Genomic DNA, 27367 nt, shown 5'->3' with positions numbered 1-27367 from the left:
CGGTTTGTTCGTTTTGATAGATATAACTAGGTCGTTTATGCATTCTGGATTTTATCTGCCGGACAGAGGGCAGTAAAAGGTATTGTCATAAAATATAAAGCCATGTAGGTCAGGTGGAGTGGTGGCTAATGTGGTTAACCAGTGTGTGTTTGTGACATACAAACATTTCTATTTATATTTGCGGCAATAATTTTCGCGTAGTTATCGCTTTTGAACGCGAATATCTAGTTTCTCGTCTCATATCTTTTTAGTACCAATGTGTGGAGTATCCACTTGCTGGTTGGCAGTTAGCAAACAAGTGAAGATTAGAGTTAATGATGATGCGCGCGCGCTTGCGATATTGCGTTATCACTGCTTCACCTCGCAGTAATATGATATCGATACTTGCTAACTTGCGAGGTCGTAAAACAGGGATGTGTGCACGGTGCTGATTCACCACGCGGTTTCGCCGGGTGCTGGTGCGGAACATTCGATGCTCTCTGTAACGGCAATATTCGCCGAGGACACGTTTGATACGTGGGGATTTCAGGGGTTGGGCCATCGCAAGCGGCGTCCGCTTTCGGCCGTTTCGGTTTTATGTACTCACGAGCATCGTGGACGTGTACGTTTTCAAAGTGCGCCCGATAAGAGGTTTGTCCACTTTGGTTCCTCGTTTTTCCTCTCGCCTGCTGACTCTCTATGGACCCCTTGGACTTTTCGGTCAACGCTGCTTTACGGTCACCAAGAAACACGCGGGTGATAATAATGAAACTCCCAAATGTGAAAACTGAGAGAAATCTCTCCGTAGATCCTAAAATATTTGAATTATATAGGTCCTACACGGTTTGGAATTATATTTGGTAATTCTATGTTATCTCAATGGACTAAGGTCATAATTTAGGAGCTAAAAACCTTTTATCTACAATTCTGGCAAGCATTTTAGCTTTTTCTTAAATTTGATCCACTTTAGAATAATATTTGGTAATTCCTTGTTATCTCAATGAACTAAGGTCATAATTTGGGACCTAGAAACCTTTTTTCTACAATTCTGGGATAACTTTTCATTTTTTCCAAATTTCTGAAATCACAAATACTGATCTAATATAAAATTCTAAAAGAGTTGTTAACTTGACTCTTTCACCGTCGTCTCTTTCAAGTAGACGCGTCAATTTCTTTCCCATATACAAACATAATTGACAGATGTCAGATGTATAGGTGAGTACGCTAAGAGATATCGAACGCCGCTCGTCGGTTCTCACCTCGGGCGAGCCAGGTGTCTGCAGAGGAGACGCCCTCCCTGGGAAATCATTCCTTCACTGCGACTGCTTGCGTCGCAGTACGTCTCCATCCAACAACCTCATATATACCTCTTTCAATGTACACTTCGGCCTATATGACTTTTATACGACCGGGCCCACGCCACTACGTTCGGCATCGCTCAAAAAAGCGCGCAGGTACACTCCCGGAATACTTGAGAGATCACCCGGTGGATGATGTATTCCAATCTCATTGCTTGTACAAATTGCACGCATCTAGCGTGCGAACGAGAGCAAATATATGCGCGCTGGGGAAAAAATAATATTTGCGAGTTGGCGCGTGCAAAAACTCGGATGAGAAACCAAGACCCAGAAAGCAGCAGAAAGGGGTTGGATGATACCAGTTGAAGAGGCACGATGCGGGGAGTTCGCAGTCCAATAAAACACGTCACGTTTTGAATAATGAATGAGGATGATAAAGTTTCTAATTAGGATGATGTCTGCTAGAGATCCTTGAGTTATGAGCTTGTCAAATATGGTGTTTTGTTATATTTGTATCAAGAAATTGATATGTTTGACAGTTTTTTTCTTTTCCATTCTCTAAATTTTAATATAGATGTAATTAATATGATTGTCTTTTTTTGACATGTTTCCTAAACTGTAAGCGGTATCTATCGCAGTCCGAAAAAGTAGCGAACAAATTTTGCAAACGCGTTGATATGATAAACCTCCGACGTGAGCGTGAGAACCAACTCTCTAATCCGATATGTTTTTGTATTCCCTCGTGTGAGGACGCCAGCCGAGCAACGCGGCGGCGTCTGAAAAAGGGTAGCAGCTTTCAGTTTTCCCGAATGAAGATGAAGGATAATGCACATTCTATAAAGTTCCTGATTTATATACTCGTTCGCTTCGAAGGGAGAATATACTTTGAGTAAAAGCACACGGAAAAAAGTAACTGATACGCGCAAAAATCTGCCAAAAAAGAAAAAATCATTACTTTATCAATTATTTAACAAAAAAAATCAAAAATTAAACAAAAAACAAAATATTTGGCTACTTTTGGGGAAAAAATAAATTTAATTTAAATTTAAACAACAAATATTACCTCTGGAGTTTATTAATTTGTATTGTTTGTTGTTTGAAGTGCAACCTTTGTTGATTACATGATTTTTACAATTTTCGGACTGTTTCTACACCGCCTTTCTCCTCCTGTTTGCAGGTATGGATGAATAGAACAAACACGAAATCGAATTCCAGCGAATTATCCTTCACACTCGAAGAGAGACGCCAATTTGCGAGCGACATCCGTTCCGCCTAGGAATTCCTACTCGTCGGTTCGTTTGGCATGCTCCACTCCCCCGCATTGCCCCGCGCAGTCCAACAATCGCGCGACTCTTCCTCTCTAGGCTTCGTATAAGTATGTCTACTGTGTGTGTGTGTGTGACGATGACATGTCGAATCGCTCGAAAAGCTCTACGAGGGGAAACATACTTTTCTCGCTTCGAGTGATTTCCAATAATCCAATTAGATTAAAGCGATTTTCGAACCGCGTGCTCTCTGCAAGAGGGATGCTACCTTTTGAATCATTTTCCTCGCAAGATGTATTCAGAGCTTTTTTTTCTCTCAAACCTAATAATTGCGATCGTCAAACATCTTGAAATATTTCATATCACATTTCGACTCACAATTTGATTAAATTTTTTAGTTTTTCTATTGTTTTCAGCAAGTTTTATAAAAATAATTGCAATCTTGCATTTGAGTTTCATTTGCAACTTGCTATTTTTCTCTTCCGTTTTGCCAAAAAACAAAAAACAAAAATTCAACTCGAGTTTGAGTTTATTTCCGACTTTGGAGTCCACCGGAACACAACAAGCTTGCTTGCGCAAGTGTGCAACACGGAAATAAAACCCTAATACTCAACAGCCAAGTCCGCCAATTCGCAGCGCCGAAAAAAAAACGGGAAAAAGGTCCAACCTTCCTTTAGTTACAACACTACCACGCGCAGGCGACGACAAGTCCAACAAGGGGTACATACATTTTCGCTTGTACTGTCCACTTCACAATCCACACTCGACATTGTGCGCTACACTTCAAAACACGCTTTTTTGGAGACTTTCTTTGTTCGCGAAGAGGCAAAATGTCCCTCGGACAGAAAGCCAAGGAGACAAGAACCAAGCTTATGTTGAAATTTTTATTTTTTTTTTCCTTCCGGTTTTTACTTCAACATAATATTTTTAATTTAATCAATAAATAATCATTTCTGTTTGTTCTTTGTTAGCTCACGAGATTATAGGCTTTCTTTGTGACACAAAGCATTTTTTTCGTTTCAATTTAGACAAAAATTCAAATTTAACAAAAAATAATATCGTCTGTTGTTTGATGCCTATCAAAGCCTGTTGATGCTTAACGTAATTGCATATAACAACACTGTTTTAGCTGACAGTATATTTTTTTAAATTTATTACTCAAAAAAGCTTTCCTTTGTTTATCTTCCACCAGCCCCTCAAACAATTTAAACGCTATTTACGCATTTAGCGCGAAGCTGTGAGAAACAGGGCGCGTCTGCAACATTAACGCGAGAAATCCTCAATTTACAAACCAAATATTATCACAACACCGCCCGTCGAAATTCAAAACAGCGAGAAACACCCCGAGAGCCTACCCAAAGTCGATCCCGACTGTTGGCTCGCAAAAGTTCCCATTACACAGAGTGTTGAAAATCTCAAACAAATACAAACAAAACAAAAAATACATAATTAGAAGCATTGTGGGATTTTCTTGTATTTTTGTTGTAATTTAAATTACGTCCCCCATTAGTAATTTGATGCGAGTGCAGCATCTAGTAATACAATATGGTGTCGGCCGGTGCACGCCCGAACGAGTGGGTAATTAACAAACGCCCGGGCTGTGTTTTAATCCGACTTCCATTTCGTCCTCGGGCAAGCGCTTCAAACGCCCGACTCGTATTAGATCCTTCTCGCTCGGGCGTACGTTGGTGAGGCTTCGCGAAGAAGGGTTTTAATCATGTGCAGTTCGTAAATGTAGCGACAAACCGGTCGGAACATGCGGCTCGCAATTAAATAGGCGTCGCCCACCTCGGTCAAGCCAACCCTCTCGTTTTCCTCGTCCGAATGTCGTCCTTTGTGTTGCAATCGTCAGCATCTGCAGGTCATTTCTTCTTGTGTTTCTGGAACCACGAGATCTTTTCGTTAGAGTTGTAGACGTAGACGAAAAATAAAACGAAGCATGGAGTAGGAGCAGGAGGTGAAAGACAAAAAAAAAACGACGAGGAAAAGGGCGTAAAACGGGCGAAAGACTCTTCCTTAATAGCGGCCTTTGAAAAAAATACGTCGCAATTAAATGCTTCAAAGCGTCGCTCTGCCGGACGTTTCCTCGTTTCTTTTCATCGCCACGCAGCGCTGAGAAAAAGACCAGATAACCCGGGCGGCGCAAAAAAATACAAGAACATTTCCACGCTCTTTCTGATCCGCCAGATCTTAGACACATTTCGAAACAAAGAGATGTGCTTAATTCTACAAATTTCAAATCTACAACAGCTACAGATATTTTTATTATTTTGACACTTCTGACTCTAAAAATATTATTTTGAACTTTAATCTCAAAAATTAGTTGATTTAAATTAATGTCACTAACTAAATCATAAATTACTCAACTTAGGAGTTCAGCTTTACTCTTGCCTCTGCGGATATTAAGTGGGCATGTTTACGAATGATAAGATTCAGGCTGGAGTGTTATTGAATTTGCGAATTTTCGAAGGACTCCGGTGAATCTACGAAGAGACGACATAGCTCAAGAGGAGATAAGCGCTCCCCGAGCGGGCCTCCGGGCAGACGTGTGTCCCTTGCTAATTGAATTCCGTGTTTTCGGCCACATCAAAAACGATTAAACTCCCACCCACCTCCATTTAACAGCAACCTTCTGTCGTGCCACGTATAATCCACTATAGACTACACGAACTGGACTAGTGAGAATCAGGGTTCTAGGAACTAAATTTTGGGAATCAGAGGGCGGGGTCGAAAATACTCATAATTATATCGACTGGGACAGAAACGTATTTTCCAATAAATGCTCTACGTGCGGTAGTAAACGCCGAGCAAATTGATTCGAACGATTCGAAGCTGATTTAACGCCTAATGACTTCAATTAGGTGCTCGACGTGAGCTCGGCGAATATGGCACACGCACATCAGCATATGTTATGTGAATTCACAACTCCAACTTTACCAGCATACTAGGCGAGTAGTTTAAAGCAAAAGGTACGTTAAATTGTACCAAATTACAGTGGCGAATGCGGAGAGGCAAGTCATAACTTCGAAACCTTCCGGATGAGGGTTTTACGGTCTTATTGAAACTTATATAACCTTATCCCGCACTGGAGTTTGAAATAAATGTGAAGGAGTTGAACCCGCTGGTCCAGGTTCAATTAGATTCCTGCCTACAGCCTACAACAACAGAAAGAAATATTTGGACCATCATCAATTACCCTCTACTCAAGCCACTCCGGATAGAATGGAGGATGCCTGAGATGGCGGCGCGGGTTTGAATTACGAGTGGCAGACCTGGTCCAGTACGTGACGCTGATGCCTGGTCAATTCGTATATAGGTCAATGTGCTTTGCATAACGCGCAGGATTGAAATCCCGGCGCTGTGTGCGCATTGATCCCATTAACGGCCCACGGTCCACTCACCAACACACACATGCATACACCGATTGAGGGCTTTGCCGGATGGGAGGAGGGTTGATTGCGCCGGCTGCGTATTTGAACATGGGGACTCGACAATGCATATGCGCCTGCAAATTGCATTTGACCTTTCTGCTTGCGCTCTGACGTCGCCCGTTTGCTGGTTGCTTCGCGGGGCCCGAATTGTGCGCTGGACTCCGCTCATTTGATTTTACAGCTTGGTTCGTATTTGCGATGCGCCGCTGGGACGCGGAAACAATGTGACGGTTCTAATTAACGCCAATCAGCGCCGCTTTGTTGCGCGTTTTAGCGTTTTCCACATGCCAGATGAGCACCACGCAGTCTCATCAGTGACAGTACAACATATCCCAGTGTTTACGACTCCTCTGACATGACATATGCGCCTGTTCACGTCATAATCACAAATAACTCAACATAAATTAACATGAACGTGTGTATAACCTCAAATTGCTTCGGTTTAATTAATGATTTTTCTCTGGTTGTACTAGTATTGCCTATGGGGTAAATTCTGTAGGTCTGACGGCTAATTAGAAGCGTTGCGTATTCATTAGCCAGCGAGATGCAACGTACGGGAGCATCGTACCGGAAACGCCGCCATTACTGCCGCGCCGAGTGCATAATCACAATACGAAAAGCCTGCGGGGCAAAGACGAGATGCGCCGCCGCAAATGGCGACCACGCTTCGCTGATAATAACACGTGAAATAGCTGGAAATGTCCTCTTACCAGCGGCGCGGTATGTTCCACCGCTGATAACATAAATATCATAAGTACACTAAAGCCGAGCAGTGGGATTTGGCTTTACTTCACCCCAACACCATTTGTCATAATTCACAGCGTGTACCACAAACATAAGATGGCGGCGGATAGCGACATCTAGCAATTCATAACTTTTATAGGTTAGATCCCTACATACCGAAATATATTATCTCATTATTTTTTGTGTCGTGACATGAGATAATTAAAAAAAGCAACCAACGAACGACGCTACTTTCACGCCGTGTTGCCCGCTCGACAGCGGCAACCATGCGCGAAAAGTGAAAGACGCCGGGCGTCCATTCCACACCTGCAAGGGCGCTCGCGCTGAAGATGCTTGAAATTTCCGCACCAGGAGATCCGTCCCGCTTGGCATTATATGAAAGATATTTATTTCTCTACGCGCACCTCGCCGCTTTTTATATTCACGCTTCGATGAGCATCAGACTTTTCATTCCTCTAGGAAATACTTTGAAACGTACAAAATCGATACTATAGAATGTCTAGCACCGCATAAATGTGTTGACAGTATGTTGACAGTTTGACACTTGTGTATAAATTCTAACCTCAATAGTGGGCGCTTTTGGTGTTTTCGGGCCGGATGTAAAAGACGGCGGAATTACGTCGTGGCGTAATTTTACATTATGCGCGCGTCTCTCGTGAAAAGGATTTATTAAGTGAAAACACGAAGGCACATATCCTGCGGGCACACACATGGCATGCACCACTGTTGCTTAGTTTCAATTCGTTTTCATTGCTCTCTAACGTCGTTTAATCAACTTGCGCCCAACGCGTCGTAAAATGGCATTCGGAATAAACCTGCGTGGCACGCAAAAACGAAATGAAATGAATAATGAAAAACACATTTTTCATTTATTCATTTAGTATCCGTCGCTTCCTGCGGAGGACTATTCATCTGGAGATTTTTTCCTGAGCGAAGGAAAATAAATCGCAGCAACGTAGGAAAACATCATTAATTTATGTTTCTTGTTTGTGTCGCTTTTTTGTTTCAAAATGCAAATCATCATTATTAAGAAAGAAGGAAAAATCTCGTTTTTCTTGTGGAAATCCGTTATCAAAGTGTTGTAAAAAAAGTTCTCCGAACTTCGAATAGAAGATTTTTGCTTTCTAGGCAAATATTCACTCAATTTACATACGTTGCCAACACAAAGGTGCTAGTTGGCTAGTCTTCGGGCAACATCTTCCTGCCAGTTTGTCACCACTAGGAATAACAACGAAATTTATGGCCAACCCGACAATTTGAAAGTAAAATTCAGCCCACCAAATCCTCGGCTACTTTACATGTCATATATTTATGAAAGCAACAACTGTTCCAACCCACGAATATGAAATTTCAGTCGTTGGCGTTGTGTATTGACGATTATTTCGGCCGAAAACCCGCTCGAAACGCTTTTATCTTTTACGACTCTCTGTTGGTAATAAACGAAGAAATGTTTTGCCACGCGCGGCCATCTTGACGTGGCTGTTGGCACTCTGCACGCGTTCCATCTTCATCGTAGGTTATTTCCGTTATTTCGGCCGACGATGGTGCGGATGCAAACCGGGAGGGTACAATAAACTGCACGACAGGCGCAAGAAGGAAACCATTAACCCTTCACTGCACAAGCGCAAGAAATGCAGAATTTCTGCACGATGGCGGTTTATTACACTCGTATATTTAAGTTACGCCTCTCGTAGCTTCACCAACTTAACCTCACTTCTATTACGTTTTATTTTTGCAAGAAGCGAGCGCGCGTTGCAGAGGAAACAAAAGGTGGAAAACGCTTGATTAATCTTTTCATTCACTTGTTGAGCAAAATTCCTATTTTGGAGGTTAGATGTTCGAAACACAACGGTTTTTTCCTTCTTCTGTGTCTAATGCACCTTGTTTGAGAAAATTAATAACGTGTCGATAATTTTAGATAGTTGGGGGGTGGGGGTGACCACCCAGTTACTGAAAGTAGTTGATAATCTTCTTTACCTCATTGGTCGGTTGTCGGCTGGCTCATGTTGAGAAGCGGCGAACAACTCCGAAAGTCATCAACTGTAATGAATCGCCGGCTCATTTTGCTTCCACTCTTTTTACTCTTTCGTGCAAGGAAACCCTTCTCGCCAGCGGCCGCCGGCTGCAGGGAAAGTGTGCGAGGTCCTTCCGCCTTCCACCCTCCTACACGAACAAAGAAAAACTAGCGTGCGCGGCTCGGGAGGGTCGGAAATAAGACCGGCTTCAACTCTATCATCGTAGCGTCGAAGGCAGATGGAGGAGGAAAACAGGAAAGAGCCGCGCTCCGTTCTGGAGGGCTGTGCAAACAATGCCCATCAGCGTTACATTTTTAACGTGTGCGCGCCGTGGATTTTCCGCTGAGAAAAACGGACCGCGTATGTTTGCTCAACGTTATGACATATCACGCGGGGTTGTGCCGCTTGTTTGCTCTGAAAATAGTGAGGGGTTGAAAATCTCTCCAATATTTTTGTTTTGTTTCTATTTCTGAAATCATACACATTTTCTATACGGAATAATCAACAAAAACAAATAATAGTTAACTAGATTAAAGTCTAATCTGGAAATAAACACTCTTCTGGTTCTAGGAGGGAATTCAAATAGAATGCAGGAGTATATTTAACAAGTTTCTGTTTAATTTTGTTGTTTACTCAAGCAAAGCAGCGGAGGATTTTGCACTTGCAATTTATGTCAAAGTGAATTTAAAATATTTGTTTTAGTCTTGTGCAAATATCGCGTTTGATTTCCATGATTTGTGTAATAATTGCATACCTTTTAGCATTTTTTATGCAGCAATTGTGATGATGATGGATTTTAGCACCCTTCGAGGGTGGAGCGCGCCGTTAAAAACGCATTTTCATTTATGAACAACGCACAGCGACATTTAACGGAAAATCAATTCCAGTTATATAACGCTTACGTTATATTACGAGATTTTAATTTATACAGGCTTGTAAAAGAAAATTTTTTAAATATTTGACACAAATTAAATTAAAAACTAAGTTTTTTGATGGAATTTTTGCAATTTAAAACTAGTTATTTGTTTAAACATTTGTTTCCAATGCCCAGTGACAGTTTGCGTACCCCTGGATTAGAGATAGAGGGTTTTCTGGCAGCGTCGGCGAGATTTTTCAATTCAAAACCGCATCGAGGTGATTTATTCACGCATATTTCGTGCAGCAGCGCGGCGTGTGCAGGAATGTTTATGCATCGCGCGTCGCGCATGGCCGCCGACACCCCCGCCCGACCGACAACAACAACAACGACAAGCGGCGCAAAGAAAAGCGCGGAAACGAACCGAACCGAAATAACAAAAAAACACGACATTTAGTCCCACCGCGCCAGCCGGAGTTATGTGTGTTCCGGTGAGCTGGACACCGCCGCGTCGCCACCATCCACTTCCAAAGGACTTACATTGCATTATTTATGCACTTGTAGTTGTATAAATTACAAGCAAACATTCCCAGCGACTACAGCGGCCGGTTACATAAAAGATGAAATACAAAACGTTGTCGGGGTTGTACTGTGCGTATCCTTTTTGTCTTTTCATCTTTCTACGCTCGACGTTTTGCAATAATGCAACGTGCATTCATTGTGCTTTCGCATCAGGGTTGCAACGACAAGGGGATTGCTTGCGGGCAGACACTGAGCAGATTTTCAAGTAATTAGTTGCTTTTTTAATTAGTGCCAAACAAAGAAACAGATATTTTAGTATTTTTTCCTCAAAAAAATCAAATTTTCTAAAAAAAAATTACTTTTCAGTTGATTAGTCATCAAATTCAAAGAATTCACTTGTGAAATTCCTCGAAAATTGTCCTCCAACATCGATCCACCCTTAATCTAAATCAGTATACACTCAAAACTATGAAACTCAAGCGCTGCGCGTTGGTATTGGCTTCTCGCGAGTGCCTCCCCAGCTTCCGGATTTTCCTCTCCTGCGTGGTCTTTGTGTACACACCCCCACATCTCTACCCCCTTGAAACACAACCACCCACTACATTCATTCATTCATTCCGCGAATTCTACACAAAATCCACGCGGCTGACTCTTAAACGAACATTCTAAGCATGCCGTCGGCGGGCTTCGACGATGACGCCGCCAACCAAACCACCCCCCCGCGCCTGCGACATCAAAAGTCGCCCGCAAGGTGATTGATTGCATTCACCGACTTTGTGTTCTTTGCGCCGTCGTCGTCGCCAAAACTAACAATATTATCAACTCGGAACTTAATTTAAACTACATTTACGATCAGCGTTTCGCAAAAGATTTTTGAATGCAATTGTTGTAAAACAAAAGAGTTTTCCTTTTTGTTTTTGTTTTATAACCTGCGAAACTAAATTTAGCTTTGAATGAAAGTTACAAGCGTAAGCAAAAATTCTCAAAGCGAAACTTTGCGCTAAGTTTTCCTTTCAACACTTAACTAATGTCCTTGGGGCTTTTTTTACTTCTTTATTCTTACATGAGCTTTTTAAGTGTGGTCTAAATTTGAAATTTACACCGCGAAGCAACAGCTTGGATAAAATAAACGCGTATGGAAACTGGTGCGGTTTGAGTAACGGAATGGGGGATAATTTCATAGAAAACTTTAATTATGATAAATATCCATGGACATAAACTCGGTAAAGAGAATGTGAGCGCACACAGCGTAGATATACGTACATGAAATTACATGAGTGAGTTATAATACACGCGGGGGTGGAGGCGTGGACGGCGGGAGGGTGAGACGATACGTTTAACAAAATAGGCAAACATAAACAACGCCGAACGACGGCCCGAGAGTATTTACGACCGGCCGAATAACTTTAAGTTTTACCGTAAAGTTATTATTATTTTGGTCCACACCACCCGAAGGATAAAATTTAATTTCATGTAAATACCTTAAACACAGCCCAGAATAATAATATTATTTTGTAGGTTATAATAATTTATTTTTGTGGGTTTATCACAACAACCTGTATATGATACGTGGTGGAATTTCAGCTGTACCCCTTCTTTCGCTTACATTTAGTGCTGGGATGTGTGCAAACACAAACAGAAATAAATTCGAAATCGTTTCACTCTGCAAAGCAAACAGAATGGAATAATGCGTTCGCTTCGGTTCGAGCGTAAAGGGGTTTAAAAATTCATCCCACGCGAAAAAGGAGCGCACGACGTTATGGGCAATTAATTATTTCGAATCTCCGACGGTCATAATACCTACTTTAACAAACAAATCAAATATTTGTTTAATTTAAATGAAAGTTCTTAGTTTTTTTCTGTGTGGTTGAAAATATTTTCACTGTAATCGTCTCAGGGGTGAGTTGGTCTGATTAATTATTAAGGTCTTTTCCGGGGAGTTGAGGTTGATGGCGACAGATGTTCCCGGACGCAACACGCGGACCGTAATTATTTTTCATTTGCGATCGAATTGCTCGCCGCACAGGGATTCGTGAACTGTGGGGGTTTCAGGGGTGGTTTTTGGGTGGAGGGAATGAGTGCTACGTCTCCGAGAGCGATTTCCTTTGCGCGGTGCGCGTGTCGAAAATAATTGAAACTAAAGACTACGGGCGTGCGCGATTTATCAACATGGCGCTCAAGCATTTAGTGCGCCATCTCTATATTAAAGCCGGAATTAAATATTTGTAGTTGTGTTTGTATTTTGGGTAGTATACTGTAGGTGGAAAGCATTGCTGTGATTGTGACGAATTTACAAATGGCAACAAACTGACAGCGCGAAATTGCAAAGAAACATCGAAACGAAATTAACTACAACTGGTCCGTTGCCTTCGCGCTGCCGCCATATTATCAATCATTTTGGCACTCGACTTCCAGTTCAGTTGAGTTCGCTTTTCGTTCTCAGCCGGTCGGCATATGTGCAACCTGAAAAGTTTCAACAAGCTGGAGTGAAAGTTTTTGTTTTTCATAGAAAAAGATGTAAATAAAACTGAAAATAACTCAGTTAAAATTTTTCTTTTCAAGTTTTCTATTTAATTATCAGGAGTATTATTAGAAATTGTATGTACGTGCAGGTAATGATAATTAAAAGCAAAACATCAGGCGCAATAAAATGTCAAATTAAATTACGTTACTATTTTACTTTTCCGAGTAAAGGTAGAAATAAAAAGTAACATGTTGCTTTAATTAAGTTAATATCGTTAGCAAAATCATGAAGCAACATTTATGTTTTAATCAAGCAAATTACATTCCCCACGTAGTATTTTTATCACTTCTTCCGGAGCGTAACTATTATTAATTACAGGTTGTTGATATGCAAATATATTATTTATCATTTGTGAAACTACATTTAAATCTTTAAATAATACATTTTAACGCAATCCCTTATTCATTTATTCAACTGTAACTATCATTAAATCACTATATTAATTTTCACCACTTAATTAATACCGTTTAAATGACAATAGCTATTATTTTAAAAGAGAATATCTTATTCCAGGCCGAGATAAATTCAAAAAATCATAGATCATCGAAATCTGTCCAGTCGTTCTTGAGTTATAAATGGTGCAACTAACGAAAATCTATTTTATGTATATTCAGATTGAAAATTTTGTATTCAAATCCTAAAAAAATGTGAAAACAGAAATATTTCAACTCAAAAATTAAATATTATTTATTTTTCATTTTAATTTTATTATTTGACGATAATTTACCTGAGTTAACAATATCGCTAAAGCGGTTAAACGATTATAGACGGATTGTAATATTGCGTTTGACAGTTAGATGTATGATGAATTATGGCGTTTGGGATGAAGCCAAACGGGGTTGAGCGGATTGCACGAGCAACAGTATATAGCCCATGCAAAAGCCAACCGAAAACTTTTTGTCCGTTCGAGCGCGGCGAGTCATCACAATCACATTATCCTCCTTCCGATTCGCCCACGCAACTATAATTTATTATATTGTAGATATTTTGGCGCGTCTTTAATGCCCATTACGTCTATTCGCCGCAATCAATCAATCATTCATCAATCGTTGAAATAAACGCGTTTCTCAGCTTACATTTATTTAATAATCGTAAATTACTCAAGTTTAATGAATTCTTTTGTAAAGTACTATTTAAAGGCTTCATTCGTGTAATTTGAGATGATTTAAAGTTTCCTACAGTTTAATAGAATTTGAGATGATTGTAAAACATACAGCGTGTTTAAAGTGTTTAGTTTTGTTTTATTTTAAAAGAAAAAAAGGATTTTTTTCGTTTGGTATTGGATGTCTCCTCTCCTACGATATCAAGTTACTAGTTTACATCCAAGATTGGGGAGTTGGAATTGGAGACGGTTTGCCAGGATGTATTTAACTCGTTGTTTTCCCAACTTGTCTGAAGTCTTCGAACACCTGTGCTTGTCCCATTTGAAGGATCCTATTACTTAAAGTAATAGCTTTCTTTCTATCTACCTCCTGTTCTATGTTCATAATCACAGACGTCTTCTTTTTAATTACAAAAAAGCATTTCTTTGTATTTTGTTGTGAATCTTACCAAAAATAACTTTTTTGGCACAAAATATAAAATAAACATAAGTGGAATTGTTTCCAAAGAATTTCCTCCCACAACCCATACCAGAAAAAGTTGCTTCCTCAGCACTTCCGGTATTCAAAACTTTTGGCACTGCTACACTGATTGTATTGTTCTTTTTGCTACGTGCGTGTGAATTAAACTTTGCGTAAAAAGTATGCCGTGCCGGAAGTTAATCCCGACTCTACGAGATAGAAATCTCGGCCGAGACGCGTCAGCAATTCCGTGTCACAGATTACAGACATTACTGCGACTGGTGGTGTAGTGGTGGCGGTGGCGCGAGATGCGGGCCGCCGCCGAAAACGCAAACGCGGACGCGACCAACCGTGAAAGTTGGAAACGTGAGGTAAATGTTAACACTCAGGCTGGAATCGCAATGCACAAAGCGCACTCACACAAACCAGGCATCAAGAAAAAGAGATAGGGTGAAAGGAAAGTGGAAAGGGCAGGAAATTGCCGTTGGATTATGCGAATCTTTTAAAATCTTAAACGCATACTAAGCAATAAAAATCCAAGCGGAAATAAAGCACACAAATGAAGATTACTTTCTTATATTCAAATAAAAGTCTAGAATTTTTATTTTTATTATTGACAAGTTAAATTTACACATTTTACGCATTTGACAATGATATATGTAAAATATTGTGATTTTTTTTCTGGTGCCGCGTGCAAGTATTGTAATTCACTGCCGACAGACAAGATGAAAAGCTTTCAGGAAAACACAGAGAAGCGTTGTGCTCGGCACGTATTTTAAAGACCAGAAGGACGCGTCGAGCAGAAGTAGGCGCGTCCCGCGCGCATCCCTAAAAGCTTCCACGATGATTAGACAGACGCCTTCGCTCGTCGGCGGCGGCGGCGGCACGTACGCGGTGTACTTACACTTGTAAAACCTAAATGGAGGCCGTGATTTACTCCCCGCCCAGTGCTGTTAGCTTCACTGAGTTATATACCTTCATGCACTTACCCTTACATGCCATAAGAAACATAAAACGCAAACCCCAAACAGAAAGTGTGTACATCTAAAAACGTAAAAGTTTTCAACTTTTCACATTTTTTATAAATATTTACCTGTCTGTGGTAACCTACCTACAATGTGTTTATTTACTTTTTGGTGTTGCAGATGTGGTTGAAGGTTTTGATTCCCATCTTCGGGGACCGGCGTTCGTGATGGAGCCGCCAACGCGACTAGAGTTTTCCAATTCAAGCGGAGGATGGTTGGATTGCTCGGCGTCTGGTAGTCCACAGCCGTCGATCGACTGGCTGTCGGTGGACGGCACTTCCGTCGGCGACGTTTCCGGCATCCGGCGCGTGCTGCGCAACGGCACGCTTGTTCTGCTACCATTTGCAGCCGCCGCCTACCGTCAGGACATCCACAGCACTGTATATCGATGTGTTGCTACTAATAGCATTGGCAGGATCATCAGTCGGGACGTGCAAGTGCGAGCTGGTAAGTTAAATCATCTGCGCATGCGCTGTAGCACAAAACTTAAAAAAGCATAATGTGTTGCCTACTTTTTCGATAATATTACTTCACGAAACTCATTTGAATGGGTCACGGATTTCCCCGTTAAATTTGCATAACAAAAGACGCCCGAATTAGTTTTACGGGTCTTTACGCCAACCAAAATTAATTAACTCCGAAAAGAAGGAATTAAATTAACAGCCCGGGTCGCAGCGCTAAAGAGAATGGTTTTAAAATTAGAAACAGTCAACTGTTTCAAAACTCGGGCGCAAAATTTTCACGACAAAAATTATTTTCGATTTATTTTTTGCTTTTTTTCCTGCGAATAAAGAAAAGGAACAAAGAGATAAAATTTAACAGAGCGTACTGATGAGTTCTAAAAGTATATTGTGGATAGCACCACGATTTGGATTGTTATACGTGCTGTAAACGTTATGACTGCAATCAGTAAGACGATAAAAGCACAAATGACTCAGTATAAAACTCTGCACGCACTTCTTGATAGGCTCAGTGAAGGCGTAATCAGGCAAATTGTCAAACGACAAGATACTAAACATCAGATGTAATAGTATAAAAGTAGTTTTTGTTCTAATTACGCTTTCAATTTGCTTCGATTGAAGCCTGCTTTGAAGCGCGGAATGCTTTAAACTGTTTAAATGAAACAAGCGCTCTTTAAGCTTCGCATTTTTTATTATTTATCTTGAGATGCAGCATCTCGAGCGTTTTTATACATCGTTTTCTTTTTTAGTCGTCACGCAGGCTTTCAAAGTCGACGTCGAAGTGCAAGCGGCGGCGCGGGGGTGTACGGCGGTGCTGAAATGCGTTGTGCCGGCGTTTGTCAAGGACCTGGTGCGGATCATCGCGTGGGTTCAAGAACCTTCTTTCTATATTTACCCTCATTACAAGGAGGTAAGTTTTTAAGTTTTAATCACGTAATATGTCGTTTTCTTTTATTTTGTAACTTTGAATTGTTATTGTTTTATTTTATTGCATAGAAAACAAAAGTTTTAGACTTTTAGTTAAGGTGCACAACCACAGTTCTTGATGAAAATCGTTGAGGTGAATGATTCGCAGCGACCAGTAAAGAAATCAAAGCGAATCCAAGCCGGAAAAAGGCGTTCGAGCGTGTAAGGGATTTTTTCATGGCCGCTGCCTTCGAATGTCGCCCGTCAAGGGACGTTTTACATAGCAAACCTTTCGGTTTCAGAAAACCTACTCAAGCGTGCACAATCTCATACTTTGATAAAGCAAAACGGACTCTCTCAAAGAACACACCACACAACGCTTTTTATTACTATGCTGATTTTGTTTGTTAATTAGAATTCATGTTAAAAGTTTAACTCGCATGCCCAGGAAATGTGCAAACTGCCATCGCGAGACCGCAGTCTGACGTGTGTTTGTGTGTTTGGCAGACGGAAAGTTCCACCAGTTGCCCTCCGGAGAGCTGCTCATACACAACTTGGAGTTCAGCGACCAGTTTCCCTCGTATCGCTGCCGGACGATGCACCGTCTCAGCCGGCAGGTCGTCATCAGTAGTTCGGCGAATGTGCGCATAATAGGTGAGTGCTTTTGGTATCGGTATCACCAAAACCGGAAGTCCAGACACATCTCAAAGTGCACGACTGCAACTTTAACCCCCAAGTTTGGCAAAACAAAGTCATAACAACGATAAAGACGTCGATGTCAAACCTAATCGGGTGACATAACCTAACATAACCTAACCTCAAACATTCACTATTTATCTTTATCTCTTCCATTGTCTAAAATAAATTGAACTTTTGAAGATTTTGGATAAAAATAAATATTACCCATGAGGATAGAGCTTTTATGGTTAAAAGCTCAAATAGAAGCTTGAGCTTGTAAAAATCGAATAAAATTATCATCGCTGGTATATTATTTATGAGTCTGGTCCTTTTTCACACCGCTGTTTACCCTTTTGAGGATATTCAATAATCGCCAAGCGCCGTTTCAACTCTCATACGAAACAAAGCTTTATTAATCTTTCACGACTTTGCGCTGCACAAAAGCGAGGTAAAGATTTAATCCGCTTTCATATCGCTTGTGTTTAATCCGGCCCACAGTATTAATATTTTTCGCTTTGCAATACCAGCTAGATACCCATCATTCATATTTATAACTAGTGCGGCAAACAAGATGGCCGCCCGGCGATGTATTTACCTTTTAAGTACTGCGTTTGTAAACAGCAAACGAACGAAACTTTTTTTTCTCGTGATGAATGTAGGAATGTATCATAAACGGCATCTCGCGTTGATGCGTTTCCTTTTCTTTGAATCTGTTGGTAATAATTTTCCATTCCATTCGCACGTGGCGTGCGCGATGGGAATTTATTTCCTTTTCATCTCTTTGTATTGCGACGCGGCGCTGGCTGCTCTCTCCGCCACAATGCGCATGTAGATTCGTAGAGATATCTAAGCGGTGTGCAGACGCAGCGATAAAAGAAAAAAAATCACATCGCAGAGAAAAATAAACATTAAAAAACGGGTCTATCACACCACAAATAACGAATATTTTAATGAAAGAGAACTACCGACTTGTTTTGCAACAGCTAAATTTAAAAATATCACGTTTTTCTACTTCAATTCCCAGAGCATCGCGGAATCGTCGCTCCAGTGATCATCGAAAACTCGGGAATCGTGACTGTCGCCCAGGATGAAGGCGCCGCACTGATTTGTATCTCTCAAGGATGCCCAACTCCAGAATATAGGTTTTTATTCTCAACATCAACATCACATAACCTCAATTTGATTTTTTATTATTTTTTTGTTTCTAAACTACAGTTGGTTCACTCACAATGGCCTCGAACAAAACCTCCTGGTACCTGGTCCACGAACCCGTCAACTAGGCCCTGTCTTAGCTATAGAAGCAGTGACAGTAGAAGATGGCGGCTTGTACAAGTGCACCGCTTCGAATGCAGGTGGCGAAGCAAGCGCTGAACTACGTCTTGTAGTCTCAACTAGTCTCCACGTTGAGATATCACCACCTGTTCTTAGTGTTGACATGGGTGGATCAGCCGAATTCAAATGTTCTGTATCAGCACAAAATGGTGGACCTTATTTGGTCACTTGGTACAAAGATGGCCGCCAGTTACCAACAACAGGAAGGGAATACGTTGTCGGCCATGTTGGTAGAGAAGACCGTGGCATGTATCAGTGTATTGTAAGAAGAGCAGAAGGAGATACAGCCCAGGCAGCAGCGGAATTACAACTTGGTGGTAGGTGTACCCAATGTTAATGTAATTAGACAATTCTGGACATGGACACTTGTTTCTGTTTCAGACGCGCCACCGACGCTCATTTATAGTTTTATCGAGCAAACTCTTCAACCAGGCCCGGCCGTTTCGCTTAAATGTAGTGCAACGGGTAACCCCACACCTCAGATCTCTTGGTCGCTAGATGGCTTTCCACTTCCCAGTCACGGCAGGTTAGCAGAGCGCAATTTAATTACAGTTCCCTAATTAACTCGAAATATTTCGTGGTCTCGCGACGTTAGTATCACTTCAGATTAATTGGAAAAGTTATTTGAGTATATATTTTTTCAATCTTATCGTTTCTTGCTATTTTTGGAGCTGCACAAAAGAGGCGCACCAATAATAAGGCAGATTAAACGAAGTGATAAAAAGTTTGAAAGCAAAAAAGAATTACGTTCGAACGTCCAAATTGGCACAATTTGTTGACTCTCGCGCCGCTTCGAAAGCGCTTTACAAACATGAAGATGAGGAAAAACTTTTTTTCGCTGTCAACTTACAGTGTGTCACCGGGAAGTTTTTGGTAAACTTTGTAAATCCCAAACTAGATTTTATGATTTCGAATCGGTCTGTATGATATTCTGAATTTGCCACCTCAAAGAAACGTCACCTCAAAGAAAAGTCACAATCTTCTTTATATTAAAAAAAAGTCTATGAAACTGATGAATAAGCAGTTTTTTGTACCTTGAAGGATCCGGCAGCTCGTTAATGATTTCCAAAACTTACACAAAACTTTTTTCCAAAGGAGTCTGAAACAAGTACATTATCGGGATTTATAGCCGAGCAAAAAGAGACATTCGCTCACAATACGTTCGGTAATGGCGAGACATGGCCATAGCTGTAGAATAATCTACAAGCAAAGTTTTTCGATTAACTGTGTGGCATGAATATCAAATGCGCGTATTTACATTTATAGGTTCGTGATCGGGCAGTACGTTACCGTACACGGTGACGTTATAAGCCACGTGAACATCAGTCATGTAATGGTTGAAGATGGCGGTGAATACACATGCAACGCCGAAAATCGTGCCGGAAGAACTTCACACGCTGCAAGACTCAATATCTACGGTATTATTATTTTAGTATAAAATTGAGTGAGATTGCATAATTGACACTTGGGATTTCCTCATGCACCTCTGATAGGATTGCCATACATCCGATTGATTCCCAAAGTGACGGCCGTCGCCGGTGAGACGTTGCAGTTGAAGTGCCCGGTTGCTGGTTACCCGATCGAGGAAATCCATTGGGAGCGTGGCGGGCGCGAACTGCCCAACGACCTGCGGCAGAAGGTGCTGCCCGACGGCACGCTGCAAATCAATCCGGTGCAGAAGAAAGCCGACACCGGCGTGTACACCTGCTGGGCGCGCAATAAACAAGGACAAAGCGCGCGCCGCAGCGGGGAAGTGACAGTCATAGGTGAGTTCCGGGCATGGTTCAACTCCAGCGCTCGTGTTTCTAGGGATTAGGCACTCGAGAGATACCCCGCCCGGATTGAGGATTTATGTGCAAACTTCCAGCGCACGATAAATTAGCGTTACATTATCAAATTATCAGTTTGTGAGAATGTTTCAGATGAACGGCCCCGGTAGCTGCTGGAAGCAGGAGATTTTGAATGTGTTTAAAATTAAGTTTGTGCATTGCAGTACCTCCCAAGCTTAGTCCATTCTACGCTGAAGATACTCTGCATGTGGGTGACCGTGCAACACTGACATGCGCGGTGACCAAGGGTGATGAGCCGCTGACGATTGCATGGCACAAGGACGGGCGGCAGATCGTCTCCTCGCAGATGCAGATGCACATCCAGCAGGTGGATTCGTTCACTAGCATACTGTTGATTGAGAGCCTCTCGCAGGAGCACAATGGGAACTATTCGTGCGTGGTGCGCAACCTGGCCGCCGAGGTGTCGCATACGCAGCAGTTGGTCGTCAATGGTAATCCCCACACACACACGCTGCGAGCGCGCATGGAGGCCGCCCGCGCGGCCGCCATTTTGTTCATATACTATTTCGATTTAAGTTGGTTTATATCAGGCCCTATGCGTTTTTTCTCTTATCTCTCTGACGGTGCGTTTTTCTCTCTCTGTCTGTTTATCTCTCAGTTCCTCCCATTATCGAGCCCTTTTCCTTTCAAGACGGGCTCTCGGAAGGCATGCGAACCCGTACGGTGTGCGGCGTTAGCGCCGGCGACCAACCGCTGGTCGTCTCCTGGCTGAAGGACGGCCATCCGCTGACCGCCGCGCTGGGCGCAAACGTGTCGGCCCTTGACCCCTATTCTAGCCTCCTCAGCATTTCCAGCCTCGACTCGCGGCACTCCGGCGACTTTACGTGCGTCGCCAGCAATCCGGCCGCCGAGGTCAGGTACACCGCCAAGCTGCAGGTCAAAGGTAACGCAACCCGTACCGCATCCTCTCACATTCGCTCCCAGCCCGCCATGCGCCCGCCTCTCGTGGTCCGCCACCACTCACCGCCCTCACAGCCACACCACCACCACTTCCGTTGCTTTGGCACACGCGTCCGGACCGGACCATCCACGGTCAAGGTACTGTTGCACCACTCTTGAGTTGGGTTGTCTTCATTTCGATTTTTAGTAGCCGTCGATCGCCACTCTGCATGCACCTCTCTGTTGGTCGTTTGTGTCTAGCTTGGATTGTGCTCACCTTTTTACTTTTCTGTTACTTTATCGTCTTAAGTTAAGTGTCTCAGAGATAATATGACGGTCGGCCGCGGCGAGTGCATCCCCCGAGTGCACGCGCCGCGCCCGATTCAATATTGGAACTGACCCTCTCACCAGTACTTGCTTCTTGCAGCAAAACTGACCAGTAAAGTTAGCCAGATACCCTCCCATTGATCAGAACCGTGTAGTGTCGTGTCAGTGTGAACCACCAAAAGTAATCACGGCACCAAATCACTAAATGTTACGCAATTGCAATTCAAATCAGAAAAAATAATATAATATACACCACCATAAGTCCCACTATTCCACAAACTAACCCTTGATCAATTGTAGTGCCGCCGCGTTGGTTGGTCGAGCCGATGGACGTCAGTGTCGAACGCAACCGCCATGTTGCACTTCATTGCCAAGCGCAAGGAGTTCCGACACCGTTAGTCACATGGAAGAAAGCAACAGGTATTCTTATACCCTCTTATACCCCAATACTGTTACTACAGATATTATAAAATTAGGGAGCAAATCTGGTGATTACGAAGAAGTGCGTGATCAAATGTACACGAAAATCTTAGAAAACGGTACCCTGCTTCTCCAACACGTCAAAGAAGACAGGGAAGGATTTTATCTTTGCCAGGCTGACAATGGAATTGGCACAGGTATTGGTAAAGTTATCCAACTTCGTGTCAATTGTAAGTTAACCCAATCTACCTCCATCATAAATTTTAATAAAATTTTAATGCAGCATCACCATACTTTTCGGCACAAGCCCGAATGATTTCTGTCAAAAAAGGTGATACAGCATCATTACACTGCGAGGTTAGTGGTGATAAACCAATCAGTGTAATTTGGCTCAGAGGTAGTAAGACGGAATTAAACCCATCGACAAACTACCGTCTCCGAGTGAAACAAGATAGTACACCTGAAGGTGTTGCTGCTGAACTGCAAATTGACTTGGCGGAAGCCGCAGACAGTGGTACTTACATTTGTCAAGCGAGTAACCTTTACGGGAGAGACCAACAAAGAGTGCAACTGCTTGTTCAAGAACCTCCATTAGCTCCCCAGTTGCTGGAAGCTTCCATGATTAGTAGTCGATCTGTGAATATGAAGTGGCAACATCGATCTGGGGACTCCAATGAGGTGTTTAAGTTTATTGTGGAATACCGGGAAATAGATCGTGAGTATTATTTAAATTGTTTATGTATTTAGGTAGTAAGAAAATGTTATTTTTCCAATTCAGGTCCTTGGCATCAGATTGAATTAGCTGACACCCCACTCCAATTTACTGCCCTCATAGAAGATCTCAAACCAGCAACGAGGTATGCTTTCAGAGTGATTGCCGAAGGACCAGCCGGCAAAAGTGCACCCAGCGTTGAACTTTTGGTACGAACAGAACCTCAACGCCCAGCGGGTACACCTTTAAACTTAGCTGTGCGTTCGGTGTCATCTACCGAGTTGCTGGTCACCTGGACCCCACCACTGCCAGAGTTACGCCACGGAGATATACAGGGTTACAATGTGGGTTTCCGCATTGGTAATAGTGGTTCATACAACTTTACTTCCATCACTGGTGATGGTGAGGATGGCAGCGGGGAGTTACTGTTGGGTGGGTTGGCGAAATATACGCGCTATACTATTGTTGCTCAAGCTTTCAACGAAATCGGAGCTGGTCCTCTAAGTGAACCAGCTACAGCTCAAACTATGGAAGATGGTAAGATCTTTTATATTTCTCATAAATTTTGGTTATAATAAAATGAATTTCTACAGTGCCAAGTTATCCTCCTGAAGATGTCCGTTGTGCTTCCCTAACATCCCAATCTCTACAAGTCAGTTGGCAACCGCCCCCAACAGAGCAATGTAATGGTTTAGTCCAAGGTTACAAACTTACTTATGAACCAGTCTTGGATGACAGCTGGCGAGGTAATGATGAAATGGAAACTCGTAAAACCACCGCCCTTACCACAGTTATCACCGGCTTGAGAAAGTTCACTAATTATAGTTTACAAGTCCTTGCATTTACGAAAGTCGGTGACGGTGTTCTTACATCCACCACATTTTGCCAAACAGAGGAAGATGTGCCAGGCCCTCCAGCAGATATCAAAGCAGTCGTTAGTTCACCACAATCTTTGTTAGTTTCTTGGCTGCCACCTTTAGATGCAAATGGCGCTATAACAAAATTCACATTATACAAACGAAGCATGGAAGGACGTCAAGAAATTGATCACACTAAACAAACGATTTCAAGTCAACACACCAGTTATGAAGTGAAAGGTATTCAACCACATGTGGAATACCAATTCTGGGTGACTGCTTCAACCAGAATCGGGGAAGGTCAGAGCTCCAAAGTTGTCACCCAAGTTGCATCTAATAGGGTACCAGCAAGAATTATTTCCTTTGGTGGTATTGTGGTGAAACCCTGGCGTGGATCAGTTGCTTTATCGTGTATATCAGTTGGTGCACCAAAACGGGAGTGGTTACGCAGTGATCAGATACTCAAAGGTGGAGCAAATCATAATATCCAGCTGCTGGACACTGGGGAACTTATTTTATCTAACCTACAACTATCTGATTCCGGAAATTACACGTGCCAAGTGGATAATGGACAAGGATCTGACAAAGCAACCTACAACTTGGTTGTTCAGGTACCTCCATCTGCTCCAATGTTGTTTGTGACGAGCGCTACAAGTAGTAGTGTTTTGCTTCATTGGAAACCAGGAATTGATGGTGGGGCTTCAATAAATGGATATACATTGAATTATAGGAAGGAACATGGAAATCTGGATGAAGTTCGATTGTCTCGACATGCAATGACGTTTGAATTGAGGGTAGGTGCTACTAATGAAGTTTAAGTTAAGTTTAATGAAAAATTTGATTGTTTTTAGGGACTTTTGTGTGGAACAACATATCATCTCTATCTGGTAGCTCATAATAAAATTGGGTCTAGCCCAGCAAGCCATCCACTGCAAGCAAGAACTCAGGGCCATCCTCCAGGAGTACCATCATCACAGAGTTTCATTTCACCAAATTCCACATCTGTTATTCTAAGGTTACATGTGTGGCCGGACAATGGCTGTCCAATATTATATTTCATCCTACAATATCGCAAGGCGTCGGAATCCCAGTGGACTCTGGTGTCCAATGCTCTGAAACCACAACGTCGTACCGCCATCACGGGTCTCACCCCAGCTACGCAATACATTGTCAAATTAGAAGCGCACAACATCGCTGGGTTTTCCACTGAAGAGTTTGCCTTCATGACATTGACAAAAGAAGGAGGTAGAAATACGAATATTATTCATGGTTAAATGTAATTTATATAAATGTGTTTTCAGAAATACCTCCTCCGGATCTCATGCAACAAGGTCACGACGCCATCGCTTTCTACGCCGATGCGAAAGTGTTTGTGCCGTTGATAATCGTCGTGGTTTTGATCATCCTTTCGGCCGCCACAACCGTCGCCTGCCTGCGACATCGTAAGTGACGATTTAGGCTGGTTTATATTCATTTATGCACATGAATAATTTGCTCGCAGGCCAAAATGAAGCTGCCAAAGAACAATTAGATAATCAGCACAACGCGGAGGCGCAACGCGAACGCTATTACGCCACCATACATAAAGTCGCTCTGCAGGCCGGAGAAAAAATTCCAGGTACACTTTACTACATTAATCCCTTTGTAAATAATCGTAAATATAATTTAAATATGTTGCTTTTTCTTCAACAGATTTGTATATATTGCCTGCTGATTGGTGTTGTGTTTTAGGATATCTACATTGTCCTAATTTGTACAATAAATTTGTAGAAACATCCGAGGACATCTCGCCGTACGCAACATTCCAGCTGACAGAGCCGAGTACGCTGCCACAGAATACAATGCTGCATAGCTTCATGTATCACGAGCACGCTATGACCGAAGGCTGCGCTTCGCCGCCCCCAGCGTCGTCCGTGCAACGCAACTCACCGTACTACAACATCGTGAGTTATTGATTTATTGAAATTCGCACTGGGTGTTAATTATATGCATTGTTTTAATATTTTAGCAAAAATATCAAAGCTCCAAAGGCCATGGCCGTCGACGGGCGAACCGGAAAACGGACGTGGACAGTGATGAAAGCGAGTCTGATCCGGATCAACTCACAAGCAGCAGGACGGAATCCTCTAATCACTTGGACTTGAAACATAAGCACAGTATGTGGTTTTATTATTCGTCAATGGCTCAATTTCTTTTCGTTTGCTTTTAATGTAATATCACGTACTTTGATTTTAGTTATTAATGTGAAATCTGGAAATTGATCCTTCTAGCTTGCCTATTTATTTACTTGCACAGTTTTCTGTTGAGTTCAAGAGTGCGATATGATTTGGTTGCGTTGCGTTTTTTTCGGCCCGTTTCGTAGCTGACGGCAGAGCAAATGCCGTCATGTCTCAAATACAGCGTATTTCTAGATTTCATCTATCACGGCGCGCAGTCCAGCACGTCGTCGGACATCTCTCCGATGTCCGAGCAGAAATCGCTGCCGCGGCGAGGCCGCGCGAGGTACTCGCTGCCCAAAAATAACGTGTACCAAAATGAAAAGCACGTGCATTCCAGGTGGCTGCAGCAGCGTGCCGGCTCGCAACGCCACATGCTGCCGGTGCTCTCGGTCGCCGAGACGGCCTTCGGCCCCGAGCAGCAGCAACAGCAGCAGCAGCAGCACACGCCCGACCGGCCCGAGCTGAGCGAGGCCGAGTGCGACATCGATACGCTGAAGAAGCTCAAGCTCGGCTTGCGCAGCTCGCTGTGGTCACGACCGAGCAGCTCCGGCCAGGCGACCGACTACTCCATCGCTGTTTAATGCGCGTACACACGCCCCCGCAATCCGCCAAACTAATCTACAAAACAAAACTAACGAAACCGCATGCCAAAACTCAATGATATCAAAAAACTGGAAACTCATCAAACTCAAACATAGACTATTAAGACTTCTTACCACTTAAGATATGAAATCAAACGAATGTTTTTAAACAAAGGGCGAAGCGTACAATACACCAGTATTCAAGTTTAGCGTTTAACTAAATGAGGGTAAAAACACTTTGTAATTAAAGTACATACATATAAATATGATAAATTATGAGATAATGAAATCATTTGTTAACAGTTATTGCAAATTATACACTGATTACTAACTGCGTTCATCTAATGAATCAAAATTAAACGAAACTAAAAGCAAAAAGAAAATCATGAATCGATAAATTTTATACCAAAAATGATGAAAAGAAAAAACCTGTGAATTTACATGGATATATTCTATTAGCGTTTTGTTTGAGGGAATTTATTAATCTATAAGTATAACGGCGAGAAACAAGTTTCAGACCGTTATTGTTCATTAAAACCGCAAAATAATAAAACTTTGGACGGATATACCTTTCGACATTTTCAAGATTTTTCCACACACAACACATACACACACACACGACATACTCTATTGTGAATATATCATTTTATATATTACATAATAATGCAGTAATTATAGCGAAATTATTCGAAAATGAAACGAAATTTCCAAATAAGTCTGTGTAACAAAATGGAACAATCAATGTGAAACGTACATAATGAAAATATGAAATCAAAACTACTCCCCCACATCAAACCTTACCCCCCTGTAACTGTATACAAGTATGTATTATAGAAACCAATTTAATTGAAATAAATTACTGTAAAATTCCCTCTCGCGTAGAATTAACAACCAGAAACAAGAAATGTGAAATTTTAACCAATC

At 42.1% G+C, this 27367-nt stretch overlaps 1 protein-coding gene across 1 annotated transcript in view; it reads left to right on the top strand.

Moving 5' to 3' along the window:
• Positions 1 to 27313, top strand: part of LOC135793782 (cell adhesion molecule Dscam2-like) — a 43431-nt gene extending 16118 nt beyond the window's left edge. The window contains 22 exon segments of the mRNA XM_065304865.1: positions 15342 to 15668; positions 16432 to 16578; positions 16581 to 16592; positions 17096 to 17242; positions 18291 to 18408; positions 18482 to 18915; positions 18980 to 19124; positions 19865 to 20016; positions 20092 to 20364; positions 21047 to 21331; positions 21955 to 22074; positions 22131 to 22304; positions 22358 to 22789; positions 22853 to 23323; positions 23380 to 24437; positions 24495 to 24888; positions 24945 to 25085; positions 25145 to 25261; positions 25414 to 25586; positions 25652 to 25799; positions 26055 to 26145; positions 26200 to 27313. Of these exon segments, the coding sequence (XP_065160937.1) occupies positions 15342 to 15668; positions 16432 to 16578; positions 16581 to 16592; positions 17096 to 17242; positions 18291 to 18408; positions 18482 to 18915; positions 18980 to 19124; positions 19865 to 20016; positions 20092 to 20364; positions 21047 to 21331; positions 21955 to 22074; positions 22131 to 22304; positions 22358 to 22789; positions 22853 to 23323; positions 23380 to 24437; positions 24495 to 24888; positions 24945 to 25085; positions 25145 to 25261; positions 25414 to 25586; positions 25652 to 25799; positions 26055 to 26145; positions 26200 to 26443 (5603 nt within the window). The 3' untranslated portion in view covers positions 26444 to 27313.
• Positions 27314 to 27367: the final 54 nt, after the last annotated feature.

Source organism: Atheta coriaria, unplaced genomic scaffold (genome assembly GCF_025399875.1).
Source record: "Atheta coriaria isolate IRGN ID8LTWV9N9 unplaced genomic scaffold, Caltech_Dcor_3.1 hic_scaffold_6_pilon, whole genome shotgun sequence".
NCBI classification, from domain to species: domain Eukaryota; kingdom Metazoa; phylum Arthropoda; class Insecta; order Coleoptera; family Staphylinidae; genus Dalotia; species Dalotia coriaria.
The sequence above is the reverse complement of the archived record's forward strand: the minus strand, read 5'-3'. Positions and strand labels throughout refer to the sequence as shown.